Source organism: Lepidochelys kempii, chromosome 2 (genome assembly GCF_965140265.1).
Source record: "Lepidochelys kempii isolate rLepKem1 chromosome 2, rLepKem1.hap2, whole genome shotgun sequence".
Taxonomy (NCBI): Eukaryota; Metazoa; Chordata; order Testudines; family Cheloniidae; genus Lepidochelys; species Lepidochelys kempii.
The window spans coordinates 134,891,526-134,907,717 of record NC_133257.1 but is presented as its reverse complement, the minus strand read 5'-3'; the positions used below and the strand labels follow the sequence as shown (position 1 = coordinate 134,907,717).

At 44.1% G+C, this 16,192-nt stretch overlaps 1 protein-coding gene and 1 long non-coding RNA gene across 2 annotated transcripts in view; one reads left to right on the top strand and one right to left on the bottom strand.

Annotated features, from left to right (window-relative positions):
- The window catches only part of MYO10 (myosin X), a 281,597-nt gene that overhangs the window by 27,688 nt on the left and 237,717 nt on the right, over positions 1–16,192 (bottom strand). Inside the window, exons 22-28 of the mRNA XM_073332289.1 lie at positions 13,984–14,090; positions 12,775–12,987; positions 12,418–12,457; positions 9,876–10,778; positions 7,401–7,524; positions 5,362–5,605; positions 2,830–2,925 (exon numbers count right to left, since the gene is read on the bottom strand). Of these exons, the coding sequence (XP_073188390.1) occupies positions 2,830–2,925; positions 5,362–5,605; positions 7,401–7,524; positions 9,876–10,778; positions 12,418–12,457; positions 12,775–12,987; positions 13,984–14,090 (1,727 nt within the window). The remainder of the gene's footprint in view (positions 1–2,829; positions 2,926–5,361; positions 5,606–7,400; positions 7,525–9,875; positions 10,779–12,417; positions 12,458–12,774; positions 12,988–13,983; positions 14,091–16,192) is intronic.
- Positions 1–16,192, top strand: part of LOC140907099 (uncharacterized) — a 174,998-nt gene that overhangs the window by 68,745 nt on the left and 90,061 nt on the right. The gene's annotated exons all lie outside the window — the stretch shown is intronic.

The window sequence follows — 16,192 nt, the reverse complement described above, 5'->3', positions numbered from 1 at the left end:
CAATGTAATCAGAATTAGCAAACAGATTCTTCTAAATCTGTTTTGGACCTGCTTTTCAGCAGTGCTGAACATTCAGAGCTCCCTTGACTTCAGCACCTCTGAAAATCTTTACACATCTCCCACTGGAACCAAGGTATTTTAGAACAATTGTGTACTGTGGAAACAGAAACAGGGAAAACGCCAGCAGGTAAATTAACCTGAATGTGTGTGGTGTGTATACTAAACAAACACTGAAACTAAAGTCACTGTCTCCTCTTATGTTTTGGAAAAAGGTAGAGATATGTGACTGAGAACATGAAAGCCCTTAAACTCTGGTAATTTCCTGTTGGCTCCTCAATAGAGCAGTTTGCCAGAGAGTAGAGTAGTTCAAACAGACAAAAGTAGCTAACTGGATCTTTATACTAGTGAGGCAGTTGGAAATTGCTGCCACCAGAGGCTGCCAATGGCAGCATGGTACAGAAAAGAGCCATATGTGGTAACCAGGATTCGGCCATGTGTCGCTTCCCAGCCTGCTCATGGTCATAAATATGTTACTGTATCTTATGACAAATCTCTCAAGTTAATAATGGAAAGTTTACAAATGGATTCAGATTATAATTTTAAGGAAGATTTAGCAGCTCATTTTAATTTCAAAAGAGATCACTGAATTAACTGTGCTGTTATAGCCTATGAAAAGTAGCCCTTTAAAGTATGAACAAGAAGAACTGCAATCAGAAGATGTCAAGGCCCTTTACTAACTTTAATTAATCTATATTCAATACCCCTGTGATGGAGGGAAGCATTATTCCCATTTTACAAATGAGAAAAAAGAGTAATAGAAATATTAAGGGTTAAATCCACAAAGGGGACTTCGGCTCATGTTGAAACACCTGACTTTTAGATGCCCTGCTGCCTAATGGAACCTTCAGCCATGAGTTAGGTGCCCAGGCTCCCTATACATTGCCAGGGGAGAGAAAGGCAGCTAAGAATAAGATCCACAGAAGCCAGCATGCTGAGTGGGGAGCTGCCTAAGGTAGCCACTAGGAAGTGCCAAGGATGGGGTCTGGGGACCTAAGACCTGCCCCTCAAACATAGTTAGACATCAAGCTCCAGGTTGGAGGGAGACATCTATCTCTACTTAGGATTCACAGCCCTGAACCCACTTTTGGAGTTAGATGGCTAAGCCAGGTCAGCCTTCTCACGTGCTCATGAACGAGAGCGCCCCTCCTTCACTTACATAGCCTAGTGGTTAGGGTATTCACTGGGAGGTGGGACATCTGATTTCAAATCCTTGCTCTGCCTGATAAAAAGCAGGTACTTGACTTTGGGTCTTCCGTACACAGGGGAGTGCCCTGACCAGCAGGCTATAGAGTCTGTCTCTCTCTGGTCCTTATTTATAATTATTTATACAAAGTGAACAATTATTTATACAAAGTGGAACAGCTTCAACAGGAGAGATTGAAGGAGCCACACCACCAGCTATCCACGCGCAAGTCCCTGCTCCAACTCAGGCAGACTGGGGATCTGAAGACAGTTATGTGGAGTGTGGGAGACCTAACCACTGGGCTATTAAGCATTCTGCGATGGACACACACACCCCATCTGAAAAATTCCCAAGCTGGTCACTCCCAGCTGTCTTTTATGTGAGGCCCAGTCGTGTGGGGTGTGGTCACCCCACACGCAAGATAGGCAGGGAAATGCCTAGCTTGTGAATCCCACTAGGCCTGGCTTAGGCATGAGCTAGGATGCTGCACAGCTCAGTGGGATCAGAACTTAGGTGTATTGCATGTCTCCTGGTAGAAACTTAGGCACCTAGGGAACTTTACTGATTCAGACTTAGGCGTCTACATGGTTAGGTGGCAGGTGAGTGGGGTTATCAGGATCTCAGTGGAGTCTAAATATTGGAATTAGTACCTAAGTCCCTTATTGATCTAGCACTAAGTAACTTAGATGAGGCCACTGAGTAAAAATACCCACATATCCTCACTTCTTGTCCTAGGAGTCCAGCTCAGCGGGCAGTGTAAAATTTAAAAATAACTTTATTTATTTTCTTACATTTGAATGCTTGTGGTTTTGTAAATGATGTGATAGGCAAGTAGGATATTGTCACTCAGCCATTGCAGGTAGTTTTTTAAATTCAGATTTTTGGATTTGGAATGTAATAGATCTAGCAACTTTAGCTTGCTCCTAGCCTATGAAACTATGGTTAGAAAATTTTTCTTTGCTGCTGCCAAGGATCCGTATCAGATTCTAAGACCTTTAACAGCTGAGCAGATGGAGATCACGTGCTTTGCTCTAAATACCAGTCTTCTCGTTTGTGAATGTGAGTGCACTCCTCTGAATTACAGTGACCATGTGAAATCTCACATACGAAAAGATTTTAAGCCCTAATCCTGCAAAGAGAACAGTGTAGGAGCCTGCCAGACCAGGGCTTTATTTCAGACAGCCTATATTGGATCATACGGATTGCATCAGTTTTTTAAGCAGGTAAAGAAGGGCCTGAGAAGCACAAAAAGCAGTGAGAGAAGTGGCCAAAGGAAATCACCCTGTACAGGCAAGAGCACATTAAAGGTTGTCACAGGGAGCAGGCTGGAAAGCGACACATGGCCGAATCCTGGTTATCGCAGCACTGCTGATATGGCTCTTTTCTGTAACACGCTGCCATTGGCAGCCTCTGGTGGCTGCAATCTCCAACTGCCTCACAAGATCTTTCAAAGGGGATTAAATGCAGTGTGTTTAATACTGCTGGCCAATACCTTCAGAGATTGCAAGTAAAAGACTGCCAATACACTGCTGCTGTTTGCAAGAGTTAGAATGATATGGAGATGAAAAGCTTAATGATTCTCTTACCTAGCATCCTCAGGAGAGTCAGCAATCAAGTGGTAGGTCCTGTCGGCCATTACTATATCAATCCCATTTTCTTTACCGGTATTATCAACAATCTCTCTGAAATGGATGCAAATGCCAGAATTAACGCTAGAGAGATACCCCATGCACAGTGACAATGCCCTTCTAGTGAGCAGCTTAGACATGCTAATATTTCAGAATAATATTTACTTGTTTTACCCTGATTCACTTAAGATGTGTTACGCAGACTCCTGTTACTTAAACATTATCAATTCACCAAAACAATATTTGTCATGGCCATCGTAGCCACTGTCCAAGTTACCCATGTTCAAAGCACTGTGAAGCTTCACTTTTTAAAGTGGCCTTTTTTTCCCCACTTGTCATTTAAAAAATAAATACTTACAACAACAAAGAAAAACCTTACTAATGAGGAGGAAGAGACCCATCTCTGAACAAATAACCAGTGTTGAGGAAAGGAAACATAAGATCTTACCCTGACTCCTTAAAATATTCAAGGGGTTGTTGAAGATGCCAGAAATGCAGGCCAAGATTTTCAAACGTAATGGCATTTTGTCTGTCAGTTTTTGGGTGACCAGTTTAAGACACATTAAAGGGCCCTGGTTTCCAGGAAGTGCTGAGCACCCATCCTCTGAAGACCAACCCTTTTGAGGTGCTTAGGTGTCATGGGGGGAAAGGGGTAGGGGAAGACTCCCTACCTGGCTCCTGGGACATGGCAACCCCAGCTCCTAGCTCCATGTGCTGCCTCCGCTCCACCCCAAACCCCCGTTCTGCAGCTCCCAATGGCTGGGAACCATAGCCAATGGGAGCTGCGGGGGCGGTGCCTGTGGGCGGAGACAGTACATGGAGCTAGGACCTGAGGGAGGGGAGTTCTTGTCACCCTTCCAGGAACTCCTCACCCCCAGGTAAGCACTGCCCCGCACCCCAACCCCTGGCTCTGAGGTCCCCACACCCAAATTCTTGCTGCTGGTGGGCAGGGAGGTCTGAGACTGCCCCAGCCTGGTCTGGGGGCTGCCCGAGCTGCTCAGGTGGCCTCCAGGCCAGGTGCACCAGCCACTGCAGAAGTCACAAGGGTCACAGAAAGACCTCTGTGACAAACACAGAGCCTTAACCATAACCAATATGGTAGACGTGAATATCGAATTCAAGAGTAACAGAAGGCTAGTTGTAAGAATCCAGGATCTATATTCATGGATTTACTATGTCAGTAGCTGCCCATTACTACTGTGACAGATCTGTATATGCTCAAAGGGCCTGATCCAAAGCCCACTGAAGTCAATGGGAATCCCATTCACTTCAGTAGGCACTGGATCAAGCCCGGAGAGTAGACTTAGAGAGCAGTCACATCCGCAAAGAAAACTTGATGGAGCTTTGATTTAGGTTAAAAATAAGTTAGTAGTAATAGAATACAAATGATAGGCTCTGCTCAAGGTAGACAGAGAACAGGAACAAGGTATTGTAACCTAATCCTAACATACATTAGCAAAGCCATGTGGGGCAAATTCCACACATTGCCACACAGAACTGAGACTACACAGCACTATCAGTCTTTCATCTTAATACCCACTTAGGAACCCCCCTACCCGCAAACCTAAGATGTACTGAAATTTTAGAAGAGAAAGTAAAGACATTTTCACATAGAAAATCTTTTTTTCAAACATGCCTGCAGAGGCTTGGAATTGCGACACACATGGAACCATCTGTACCTGATAACAGGATACACTCCCACTCCTGGCTGGGATGATTTAACTGGGAATTGGTCCTGCTTTGAGCAGGGGGTTGGACTAGATGACCTTCTGGGGTCCCTTCCAACCCTGATATTCTATGATTCTATGATTCCTACATTATTAAAGTGCTATGTGGGAGTTCTAGTGACTCGATTATAATTGAAGTCAATGCAGGTTGCACAATTAAAGGCTGTGAAAACGTACTTTCTAGTGACTGAAAGCACTTTGATTAATTATAGGAATCTGGTATAGTGCGGAGAGATGGTAGCCTCTCCACAGTTAAGGTTGTAACCAGCTTCCATTATAAAGCCCTCTTTTAACCGCCATACACTTTTAGAAAACTGGTTTGGCCAGTAAATCAGTGCATTTATATTAAAGGTAAAGGAAAATGTAATTGTGGTTACAGGTCTCCCTGAGAAGATATCTGACTGTGACTCACAGTAGATTAAAAATTACTAAGACTAAAGGTTAGACAGTACTTCTTTCACCTTCTTCATTCCAGGTCTCCCTGTGGCTGAAGGCTTGACAGCATTTCTCCAACTGTCCTGAATGACTACTGAATAAGTAGGGCTGGGATTTTCAAATGTGCTTGACGTTGGTCTGATTACATTAAGACCTCAGTTGACTTAAATTGGAGTCAAGTTAGGACAGTGCTTAGTTCTTTTCTCACACACACATAAACACATGTACGAATGCATGGGAGTTGAGGGCACTCAGCACCTTTCAGGGTTGAGCCCTGACAGGTGTTTATGTAAAGCTATGTCCAACCAAAATGCACATGTAAACCTACCTAGCTGTTCGGATTTGAATGGTGCCCTTCAGCTTTTCTTCACTGTCATTTTCAAAGTACATGAGCCTAGACTGTCTGAGGACAAACCAGCGTTTCTTCCAGTTTCTTCTGGAAAGCGTAGATGATCCACCCCCCTTTTTGTGCAGCCAGCCCTGTTTGAGTGCTTCCTGCTTGGAACGGAACCACAGAAAGGTCTCGTCTTTCAAGACACACCAGCGTCGCTTCCATGTGTTCATTAAACCGCCTGGCAGAAAAGAGAGAGGATTAGCTTAAAAGGTTACATTAAAAATAAATAACAAAAAACATCAATCTAAAAAATTTAATACCCTGAGTAGGTCTATCTCGAAGAAACTAACAAATAAGTAACCTTTATTTATAACTAAATCAAGAGACTGAATCAACACTGACGATGGAAAGGTGTTAACCAATCACTGAAGTGACAATATCGCTGCCTTTCTGTTATGAATCATGAGACTGAAGACCTCATTTTCATATACACTAAGGCCACCTCACGCTGTTCTGGGAATGTACAACAGCTTTAAAGTGGGTGAACGGTGTAAATAGGCCTTACTGGAAATGAGAATTAGGCCCCAGTAGTTTATCCCAACAAAAGCAATGCTAACACCAGAGTTTAATACATATTCAAACTTACAAAAAACATCCCTAAACGTTTAAGGTTGCTATGAGCAAATAATACCAAACTCAAAACTACCAGAGCTGGTACAGCTGAGGAAACTGAATTTACCATGGAAACTGTTGCTGATTTAACTATACAAGCACAGTTAAACCACCATAACTCCCATAGTGTGGGTGCAATTATACCTGTATAACCGTGCTTATACTGATATAGCTTATTATCGTTTGGGAAGCAAAATAAGTGATACCAGAACTAATTGCAACCCCACTAGGATTTTATTAATATAACTACATTGGCAAAAAACCCATCCCCCAATCAACATAGTTACAGTAGTAAAACTTTTGAGGGTAGGCCAGGCCACAGCATAAAGCCATTCTGCATACATCACCTTTTCACACATACCTCACCATCTCTATACAAATCAGTCACAGTCATCATGCTGACACAAACTCAGACAATCTTAACTCTGTCCACTGTAGGATGGCAATGTATCTGGAGGATATTTACTCATTAATTTGGTTGTGATTTATGTCTGATATGCCCTCTGGAACTTTAACTGGTTTTAAGGATTTATTTTTGGGGGGTGAGTGTATTTTTGTAATATTGGATTTGTGAACGGAATTATGTTGTGATTAGTAAGGAGAGTTGCTGTGGTGTTGCATGGTTTGTAGAGTAACTGTCATTGTTAGAGGGGAGAGGTAGAGCAAATTTTTGTGGGTCATGTAAGTTCCCACGTCTTCTTACGTGAGGGCACTACGTTGATAAACCTCATATATAGAATAGAATACAACCTATAGGCTGTTGCCACTCATCTGCTGGGAAAACTAAGAATCATAACAAAAAAACTCCTGAATATATTCTTTCCTAAATCTCTCGTGGTGCTTTGTAATATAGCCTATTTTGGATTACTGATCCTAAGCCCACTGAAAGACTTCTGTTGACTTCAGAGTGGTCTCTGGCACTGGCTCCTAGTACACTGCATGTCAGAATGTTTTTATTTATCTGTTTAGATTGGAAGGTCTTTGGGGCAGGAACAGTCTCTCCTTTACCTCTGGTAGAACCTGGCTTTCTAGCCACTTTATAAGACATATCCAACGTTCAGCTGTTCACTCGTCAGTGAAGATGTTACGTGAAATGAATGCAGACTATAAAAGGTAATGAAGTTGAGCTGCTTGGTCCATGTCCCTTTGCAGAAGAGGAACTATCTGCAATCTGCCTAATACAAGACATTGCAGTCAGAGCTTAAGTTGAGAATGGCTCTCTCCACGTCATTCTCTCACCCCTTAATGAAATCATAAACAGCAAGCAGTACTGAAGTGGAGCTATAATCCTTAAAACAGGAAAATACTAGAGAGATTTCTGAACATTTTGGTTCTTTAACCAGCTCTGGTCGGCTCTATACCTTTCATGTATAAAAAGCTGTGGAAGTAGGGCAAACTGACACAACTGTAGACCGAATCCCTCCGATAGGAAAGTTCGTCATCTGTATCAAACCTGGAGTCAAAGTCTTCTTCACTGTCTTCAAACTGTGGAAGAAAGGGAAGAAAGGTGAAATGAGCAGCCAGGAGGCAAGAAGGACATCATGTCAAACAAACGTTAACTGCCTCTAATATAGGAAGGAGCTTACAGCAGAATGGCTAATGGCTAATGCAGAATAAAAACATTTTAAGAAAAAGCAAAGTTTAGATTTTTATACAGCAGATTTTTTGAAGTCTGATACCATAACATTTTGTGACGTTTCTACAACACATGCTCCGTGGTCAGGTATGTATTGCACAACAGAATAATGGGGATGGGTGGGGAGAGGAGAGAAACACATATGGAAAGTTAACCCTACCCACTTCTGAAACAGCTCTTGGAGGATCTTTACCATCTCCATACTCTTCTAGCTGGGAACATAATGTTCCCCATTGTAGTTATTATTCTCACTGATAGTAATCCCCAAATTGCTCCTGTGGGGAAGGAAAGATGCTGTGGGGACAAATAAGGGCGTCCAGAATAGGCAGTGTTGCTGGGAACAAGGCTCTTTCTTCTCCCAATTTGCATTGTGGGCAGACTTTCAGTCTATTTATCTTCTCCTGGGCTGACAATTTCATTTTGGAGCTGTCAGTCAGGAATACAGGGTGGGATTTTCAAAAACAGCTAAGTGAGTTTGTTGCTTAACTTCTATTGGCATAACTAACTCACTTAGGCATGTCTGAAATGCCTCCCACTGTGTTGAACAGTGTGGCCCATTCCGGCATCCCATCTGAGAAAGAAGCCCCCTACCTCGGCTGGAACATTGGCAAAGTCACTGCCTCCTCAGATATTCCCCAGAGCCTGATGGCCCTTCATGAATTTATACATCTGAATTTAATCCTTACAGTCTAATCCTGAGGAGAACTGAGCTTTCACCATTCCCACTAAAGTCAAAGGAAGCTCAGAGTGCTCAGCAGCTCACACTGTGCACTTGGTTTATAATTAGCCCTACTATCTATATATAACAAACCTATGTAACAGCTTTACAGCTGTTAAAGGGAGTTATCCTTTTGAAGGGTGCAACTGGTGTGCACTACCTCCTCCCACCCCTCAAGACCTGTATGTAACACTCAATTTAGATGGTTTTCAAAAAGCAAAATCTACAGAGTATCCTTAGGTATGGGGCAAGTTCCCCTCCTGTCCCCCCGAGCCCTTACACATTCAGTTTAAGTTCCTGATCTGGTTTCATACACAGATAACCATGTAGGGGATGGGGGATAAAAGGAGTCTTCAGTCTACACTGTTGAAATGTATCAGGATGAAACATGTAATTGTTCACTCATTCTCTCAGGTGGGAAATTGGTCACTAGGTATCGTAGGCAAAGCTGGTATGGAAAAGTTCCCAAATAGCACCACACAAGCTAATTCCCTAATGTCAGGGAGGGAAAAGGTGCCAGAGTTTATTTCTTCCCTGCAGGAAGAGCCTTCCTCAGAAAAATAAGCTGATGAGAAAACAAACCCCACAGAATTAGCCAAAGAAATACCAATTTATTCCTAGGGCAACAGCAGTCAAAACAAGAGTAAAAATAGCTCATTGTATTTTATTGCCTGAAATATAACAATCCAAGATATTTTAGTGCTGCTTCTGCCCTCAGAGCCAGTCAATATTTGTATGTTTTCATGGTTGCTCAAGCACTATAGGCTCTAGTCCTTTTATTTTCCCAATCATAAATAGTTTGGGTGTATATTTGGTAGATGAAACCAAGTTCTTTCAAGAGATTTATGGTTGGAAGAATAAAAGGACTGAAAGCCTACAGTGGGTTTGAGAAACGGCCCTGAAGAAGAGCCTTCCACAAAGGAGAAAAAAGTGTCCCAAGAATTCACATTCAGTAATATGAACATTTGCTATTATACGATAGTTACTTTTGACAAAGAAAGGTTTTGTGTATCTAGTTTCTCAAGGCTTTTTGCAAACAGTTGATTCAATACTATTCTATCCTGTATATATAGTTGAATCTTCTTATAATGAATTTACTCACCTTCCCCATATAAGAACTGTACTTAGACTGTACCCTAATCCAGGTATGGAACTCCTGATTGAAATTAATGGGAAGTTCTGCATCAAAATTGATAGAAGGATATAACCCTGTCCAGAGGTTCCTCTAACTAGGAATGCAATTCATACATCTAATCTGTCTGTGGATTTCTAGTACACCCATCCCAATGGTATCTAGTTGCCAGTAGATAACTATGTCCAAGTTCAGTGTAAGCAAGGTCAAGCTATATATAATGTATGTGCATATTTATAGGAACAGACACAGCTACTGGATTTGGTACATCTACCATTCAAGGAAAAATTTAACTACCATTTCTTCTGAATGTATAATGTTAGTGGGTAACAAGAAATAAAGGTACTCACAGATGACTGGGCTCCTTCAGAGCTGAACCTGTATGCCCCAGAACTGTTGTACGTCCCCACTGAGCAGCGGTAGTCAGGAGACCACTGGCTACTGTGAGAATTAGAAAAAGTCACGCTGCTGCCAGAAGTGATGGCACCATCTTCATAGTCATCTTGATCATAATCATAGTCCCCATCAGGAGAAATCAGTTCCTCAGAATTTTGGGGTCTGCAGGACACATTTTCTGGCATGCAGTATGTGGATTCACCACTCGAAGAGTTGTGGAGACTGAGAGAGTCGTGGCCGGAAGCAATAAGCATGGTGTTGCTAGCAGCAGGACTTGTGGGCACTACTGTGTCATTCATATAAGGATCCTCTTCTGAAGAGTCATCACTAGTTCGAATGCCACTCGTCCTCTGATCTGAATGGCCATGCTCACTTGGATTGGGTGAATCCTTAAACGCATCATCATCAGCTTCAAAGCCCTCGTCCACCTCCTCCTCAGGGTATGGCTGGCTGAAGTTAAAGTTGGGCTTTTCACTGCACGCATTCCCAGTCAGTTCATTGAGCTTGGCAGAATAACCACTGCCCACAGAAAGTGACCTCTCGATGTTTCGGACACATTCATCAATCTCATCAAAGTTCAGAGACTCCAGGAATTCTTGAGCTGCTCGGCATGCCTCATCCTCAAGCCGTTTGAGTTCCTCGTCTCGGAGCTGCTGCAGCCTCTGCAAGGAAGCCTCTGTCAAGGACAGCTCTTGTTGCTCCTTCATGCGTTGCAAGTCTTCGATCTCTTTCTCCAGGCGCAGGATCTCTTCCACCTGTTTGTTTTCTTTCTGCTTCTCCAGCTCTTGCTTCAGCTCTGCTTCCTTCTGGGCTTTCTGAGTGGCTGCCAGTTCATGCTGCTTCCTCTCCTCTTCAGCCTGCATTCCAAAAAGAAATGTAAGATTCCTTACTTTCTGTTGTTCAAGCTCCATAATCCTTCCATGTTGTTCATTTAAAAGAACCCTTCTCCCTCCATGTAAGAAGATGAAGTGACAGTGTTGTTACATTTACCCATAGACACTGGAAAGCTCAAATGCATGCAAAAGGCTCAATCCTTGCCAGGAACTAAATGAGGTGTGATGTGAAAGACATCCCCATGCAAACAACTATATCAAGTTTCTTTTGGCTTCACCTGCCAACTTCTGTAATAAGTTTAGTTTAAATGCCCTGGGTGCTTTTTCCTTTTCTTTTCTTTTTTATTGGTTGGGACAAGAGATAGAAATAAACAGGATGGCAGAAAGCAGGGGCAGCGAGTTATATCTTCATGTGGTGCCTTAGCACCAGCAATATTCAGAGCCCAGGGGCCCAGCTCCACCAATATTTGGGGCCGGGTGTCCCCACCGACCCCACCTGCTGCCCCCCCGATTGTCCCCCAGCCCCCTCTTGCTGCCCCCGGCTCCCCGCGCGCCTCCCTGGACCCCGGAGCAAAGCGTCCCTGCCTTTGCTTCTTCCGTGCAGCTCCATGCTGCCACCCTGCAGCAACTGCTGCTGCAGGGTCTAGTGCCCCCCACCTCCACTGCCAGGGCACACCAACTCTGAGCCTGCCCTTCCACCTCAGACCCTTCCCTTTTCCGGTGGGACCCTCCACCAGCACAGGGGGCCCCTCTGCCTACAGTCACTGCTCCTGCCCCATGCTGAGCAAGGAGGCAGCCCCATCCCTCACCCCCAGTGAGGCTACAGTCAGGGGCAACAGCAGGGGAGAAGGCGCACGCAGCACCCCCCGGCACCCACCACGGGGGAGGCAAGGGAGATTCCGGGACCTGAGAGGGGCCCTAGGAGCACATGCAGTGACAGTGGTGGGGTGAGTGTGCTGCCGGGGGGGTGGGAAAGGGGGGCTCCTCCCCCAGAGCTCGCTGCTGCCAGCAGGGAAAGGGCTGGGGAGAGTCCTCCTCTCTGGCCCGTCCCATAGCAGCCTGCCTGCACCCCAAACTTATCCCCAGCCCTGCCCCACCCCAGAGCCCACACCCCCAGCCAGAGTATTCACCCCCCCACCGCACCCTCAACCTTCTACCCTAGCCCTGAGCCCCCTCCAACACCACAAACCCCTCATCCCCCTGCACTCCAACCCTCTTCCCCAGCCCTGAGCCTCTCTAACCCCCCAGCCCCAGCCCTCACCCCCACATTCCTACTCTCACCCTGAGCCCCTCCCACACCCCAAACCCCTAATTCCTAGCCCCAGACAGAGTCCTCACCCCCTACACCGCTACTCTTGCCCTGAGCCCCTCCCATACCTCAAACCCCTCATCTGCAGCCACACCCCACAGCCATCACCCCGTCACCAGCTCCCTCTGCACCCCCTCCCATCCCCAAACTCCCTCCCAAAGCCTGCATCCTGCACCCCAATCCCTTGCCCCAGCCTAGGGCCTGCACCCCAGACCTCCTCCCCCACCCAAACTCCCTCCCAGAGCCTTGGGCAGAGTTTGGGGGGCAGAGTTTGGGTGGGGGCGGGTTCTGGGCACCACCAAAATTTCTACAAACCTGCCACCCCTGGCAGAAAGTATTAACAGTGTAATTTACCTGCTGGGCAAGACGTTCTGCTTCTTGCCTTTGCCTTTCCCTGCAAGGATAAGAAGAAAAAAAAAAGTTAGCAAGAAGAAGAAAGGGGCGAGGGGACTTCATTAGGGCAGTAGTAGAGTTTTCAGAGGGGTTTTTTGTCAAATACAAGTAGCAACTCAAAATGAAACCACTAAGGGTATATTCTCCCCTTGTGTGCCTGAGAAACTCCCATGAACGCTACACATATCTCTCGTCATCACTAGTAAAGATTTACAAAATCAGCTGTGATTACTTGAGGCAAAGGTGATATAGCCTGAAACCCATGAAACCTGATGTTTGCCTTTCAGATCCAGTCAAACAACAGCACACGCTGCACACCTTTCCTCCTCTTCTTTCCTCCTCCTCTCCTCCTCTTGTCGCCTCTTCTCCTCTAATAGCTGTCTGTAAACACGTCGAGCAATCTGGCCTCGCAGCTGCTTCTGCAAGGTTATGGCTGCTTTCCTCAGGTGAAGGAACTTTCTCCTTAGAAGGAATGCCCTGTAGTTCTTCTGTATCACAACCACGTAATAAAGCACCTTTTTGTAATGCTTTCTGAAAGAAGACAGAAAGAGCTTCTCTGTAAAGAGGGTTTGACTACCAGCTAACTGAGGTTTCTATGTAACTGCCCTGCATTAAAGAGTCCATGGTAGTAAAAAAGACAGAGGTATTAACTCCGGTCCTGTGACAGCTCTCCCATTATGGTTTATGTTATCTCTCCCTAGAAAGTGGACATGGTCTTTCTGTGAGAGAGCTAGCTGTGTCTAAACTAAGTAAATACACACCACCCAGCCTTACATTTTTAATACCTCCTCACAAGGAGATGCTGTTAGAAACTACCAGGGGTTTTGATATATATCCTGCACCATGAAAAGAAAAATCACACACAGCAAGATAGCATTGTTTTATGTGACATATTGTTCAGACTATATGGACAGGACTAATATGCACATGAAAAGAAATGACCTCATTATGCAAACAACTATTGAACTGTCCTCTATTGACTTATAGAGGAAACAGAGAAGTAAACAGATGGGATGGACTACCCTGACTCTTATACATAATGCATGAAACTAGGGGAGCAAATAAATCATCATAATTCAGTCACCCAATGTCATTGTTCTTTTGTTCTTGAACAAAGAATCATAAACCGATTGTTCCTAATTTACCTTCTCTTCCCTCTTTCTGTAATGGCAAACAGGATAAGCCAGATCCTCAGCTAGTATAACTCAGTGTAGCTCCACAGGCTTCAGTGGAGCTACCCTGATCTGCAGCTACTGTGATCTGGACCCATGATATTATATGAATGCTCCTCTGTGTATCTTCTACACTCTGACATCTTAGTTATTAAAAACAATTCAAACCACCTCCTGTTTTATTAAAGGATTGACAAAATAGGGTTGAGATTTCCAAACCACCTATGGAATTTGGGTGCCCAATTCCTATCAGAAATGAATGATAATCCTCTAGGCAGCATTGGAAATCCCTCCCAATGAAGAGGTGCATCTGCATATGCAGCCCACTAGTTAATATTCCCACCTTGTTACCTACCGTGCTACATAACCTAAGACATGTGCTCGGATAATCATGGTTGCCTTGGTAACTTCTATCTCTCTCTGCTTCTCCAACTTGTTTTCCAAGGACTCCCGAAGAAAGACCTATGCAAGAAAAGTTCTGGCTTAATTGAATTCAGCTACCACAGTGATGGATGTCTTATAAATGCACATGAACATAACAATAACAATAATAAACGGCTGCTGGGATGCAAGGTTACATAGGTAACATACCACAGTTGACATTGAAGGAGGAATTCAGAATCAATATATATATTTTCCTAAGAGGAAAAAAAATAGAACACTTTCCTCTTAAGAACTAAAAAGCCCCAAAATGGCAATTACTCCTCCTCTATTCCATGAGATCCTGACCCTACTGAAGTCAACGGGAGTTTTCCCATTGACTTAAACGGGGCCAGGATTTTACCCAAATTGTCTACTCACTAATGACTATAGTCAGCAACATTATTACTAGACTTTCTTCAAAGTAGCTCTATCCTTCTGAAGATTAATACACACATAAAAGAACTTTGGCTTAGCAATGTGAACAATCTGACTGACACTGACAGAGCCAGAAAATTCAGCCTTGAGGCTTAAACTGCTTCAGAGTAACAACAATTTACTGCAAACTCCTAAGAGGGCCCATTCCTGCAAATTCCTCTTGCCAGGGCACAAATCAAAACAGAAGTAGCATCTATGTAAATGAAAGCAGTTTTAGGTCCAGGGGCTTGACTAAGGAGCAGATTTTTGTCCTGTTGTTAAGCAGTGAATCTACTGCTGTGGACAAATAACTCAGTAAGATTTACATGCACTTGCTGAGAGGAAAGCATAATCTGCTCACTGAAAAAACTTTGGAAATTTGATGAGCAAAAGATATGCTGAGTAACCACTTCTGTAGTAAATGATATATTTCTGTATTTTCTGTTTTTTAAGTACCTTCTTAGCTACAGCACTCATGTCAACACCACACCAACTTTGCAAAGTTACACTTGTTTTCTGAGGTTTACAGTAGTGTGTAAATTGTAACTGAAATGGGTAAATCTTAATTATCTTCTTGCACTCCTGTAACTTGATTTTTTAAACAATCTGGAACTCAAAAAAGAAAGTCCATTACCAAGTGGGGAATTTTAAAGTACATTTTCAGCCTGGAGCTAGTTTTTATGGTTCAATCTTAATAATAATGGTGCTGATTAAGATGCTATAATGTAGTTCTGTGCTATGTGCCCTGTGTGGTATAAGACCTTTTCCGGACCTCCTCTTTCATCTGCATCTTAGGGCCGAATTGTCTGGCACCTACTATGGATGTATGGCTTGAAATATGGTGGACTTGTGGTGTTAGGCTGCACTGGGGCAGAAGGAGTGGCGGAAGCCTAGAGCAGGGACACTTTGCATCTGAAAAAAGAACAGAAGGACTTGTGGCACCTTAGAGACTAACCAATTTATTTGAGCATAAGCTTTCGTGAGCTACAGCTCACTTCATCGGATGCATTATTATGCTCAAATAAATTGGTTAGTCTCTAGGGTGCCACTAGTACTCCTTTTCTTTTTGCGAATATAGACTAACACGGCTGCTACTCTGAAACTTTGCATCTGAAGCACAGAGCCACGCTCGGGGGCAGCTGTTTATAGGAGCCTGGAGTTAGGGATTGTGGAGGTGAAGTGAGCGTGTGGCCAGTGTGGACATACAGGCACACACTAGATTCACTGAGCCAAAACTCTGTGTGGTACAGGAGGGCAAGAGTGTGTCAGAAGGGGCAAAGAGGGCAGCAGCTGCTACTTCCGTCCACAGGCTGTAGTGGTGGCTGTGCAGCTGCTTTGCACCTTGCCTTCACATTCCTCCCCTCCCCTGTAGTTCTCAAGGGATGACACTCTACTGGTTGGGTTTTGCTACGAGATGAGGGAGGAGTAAAATCTTGTGTGGAGTTCAAGTGAAAAAGGATGTAATTCTCCTGGCTTTTTGGAGCCCAAATCCTCACCACTGTTCCAATTTCAGTGGGCACCGAGGAAATGTGTTGTGAGGAAAGAGCAAGCTGCTTACTTAGCAGGAGAGCTCTGTTGGATTATGGCCCCTTGTTTTTGAAGCAGGATTTGTTAACTTGGCAGAAATAACCATTAAAAAAGGTGACGGTCAGATATGACTAAAATTTATTATTCTGCACTGATGCATTTTTCAATAGGAAAGAAAGCATTTCCCTAGGAATAAGGGC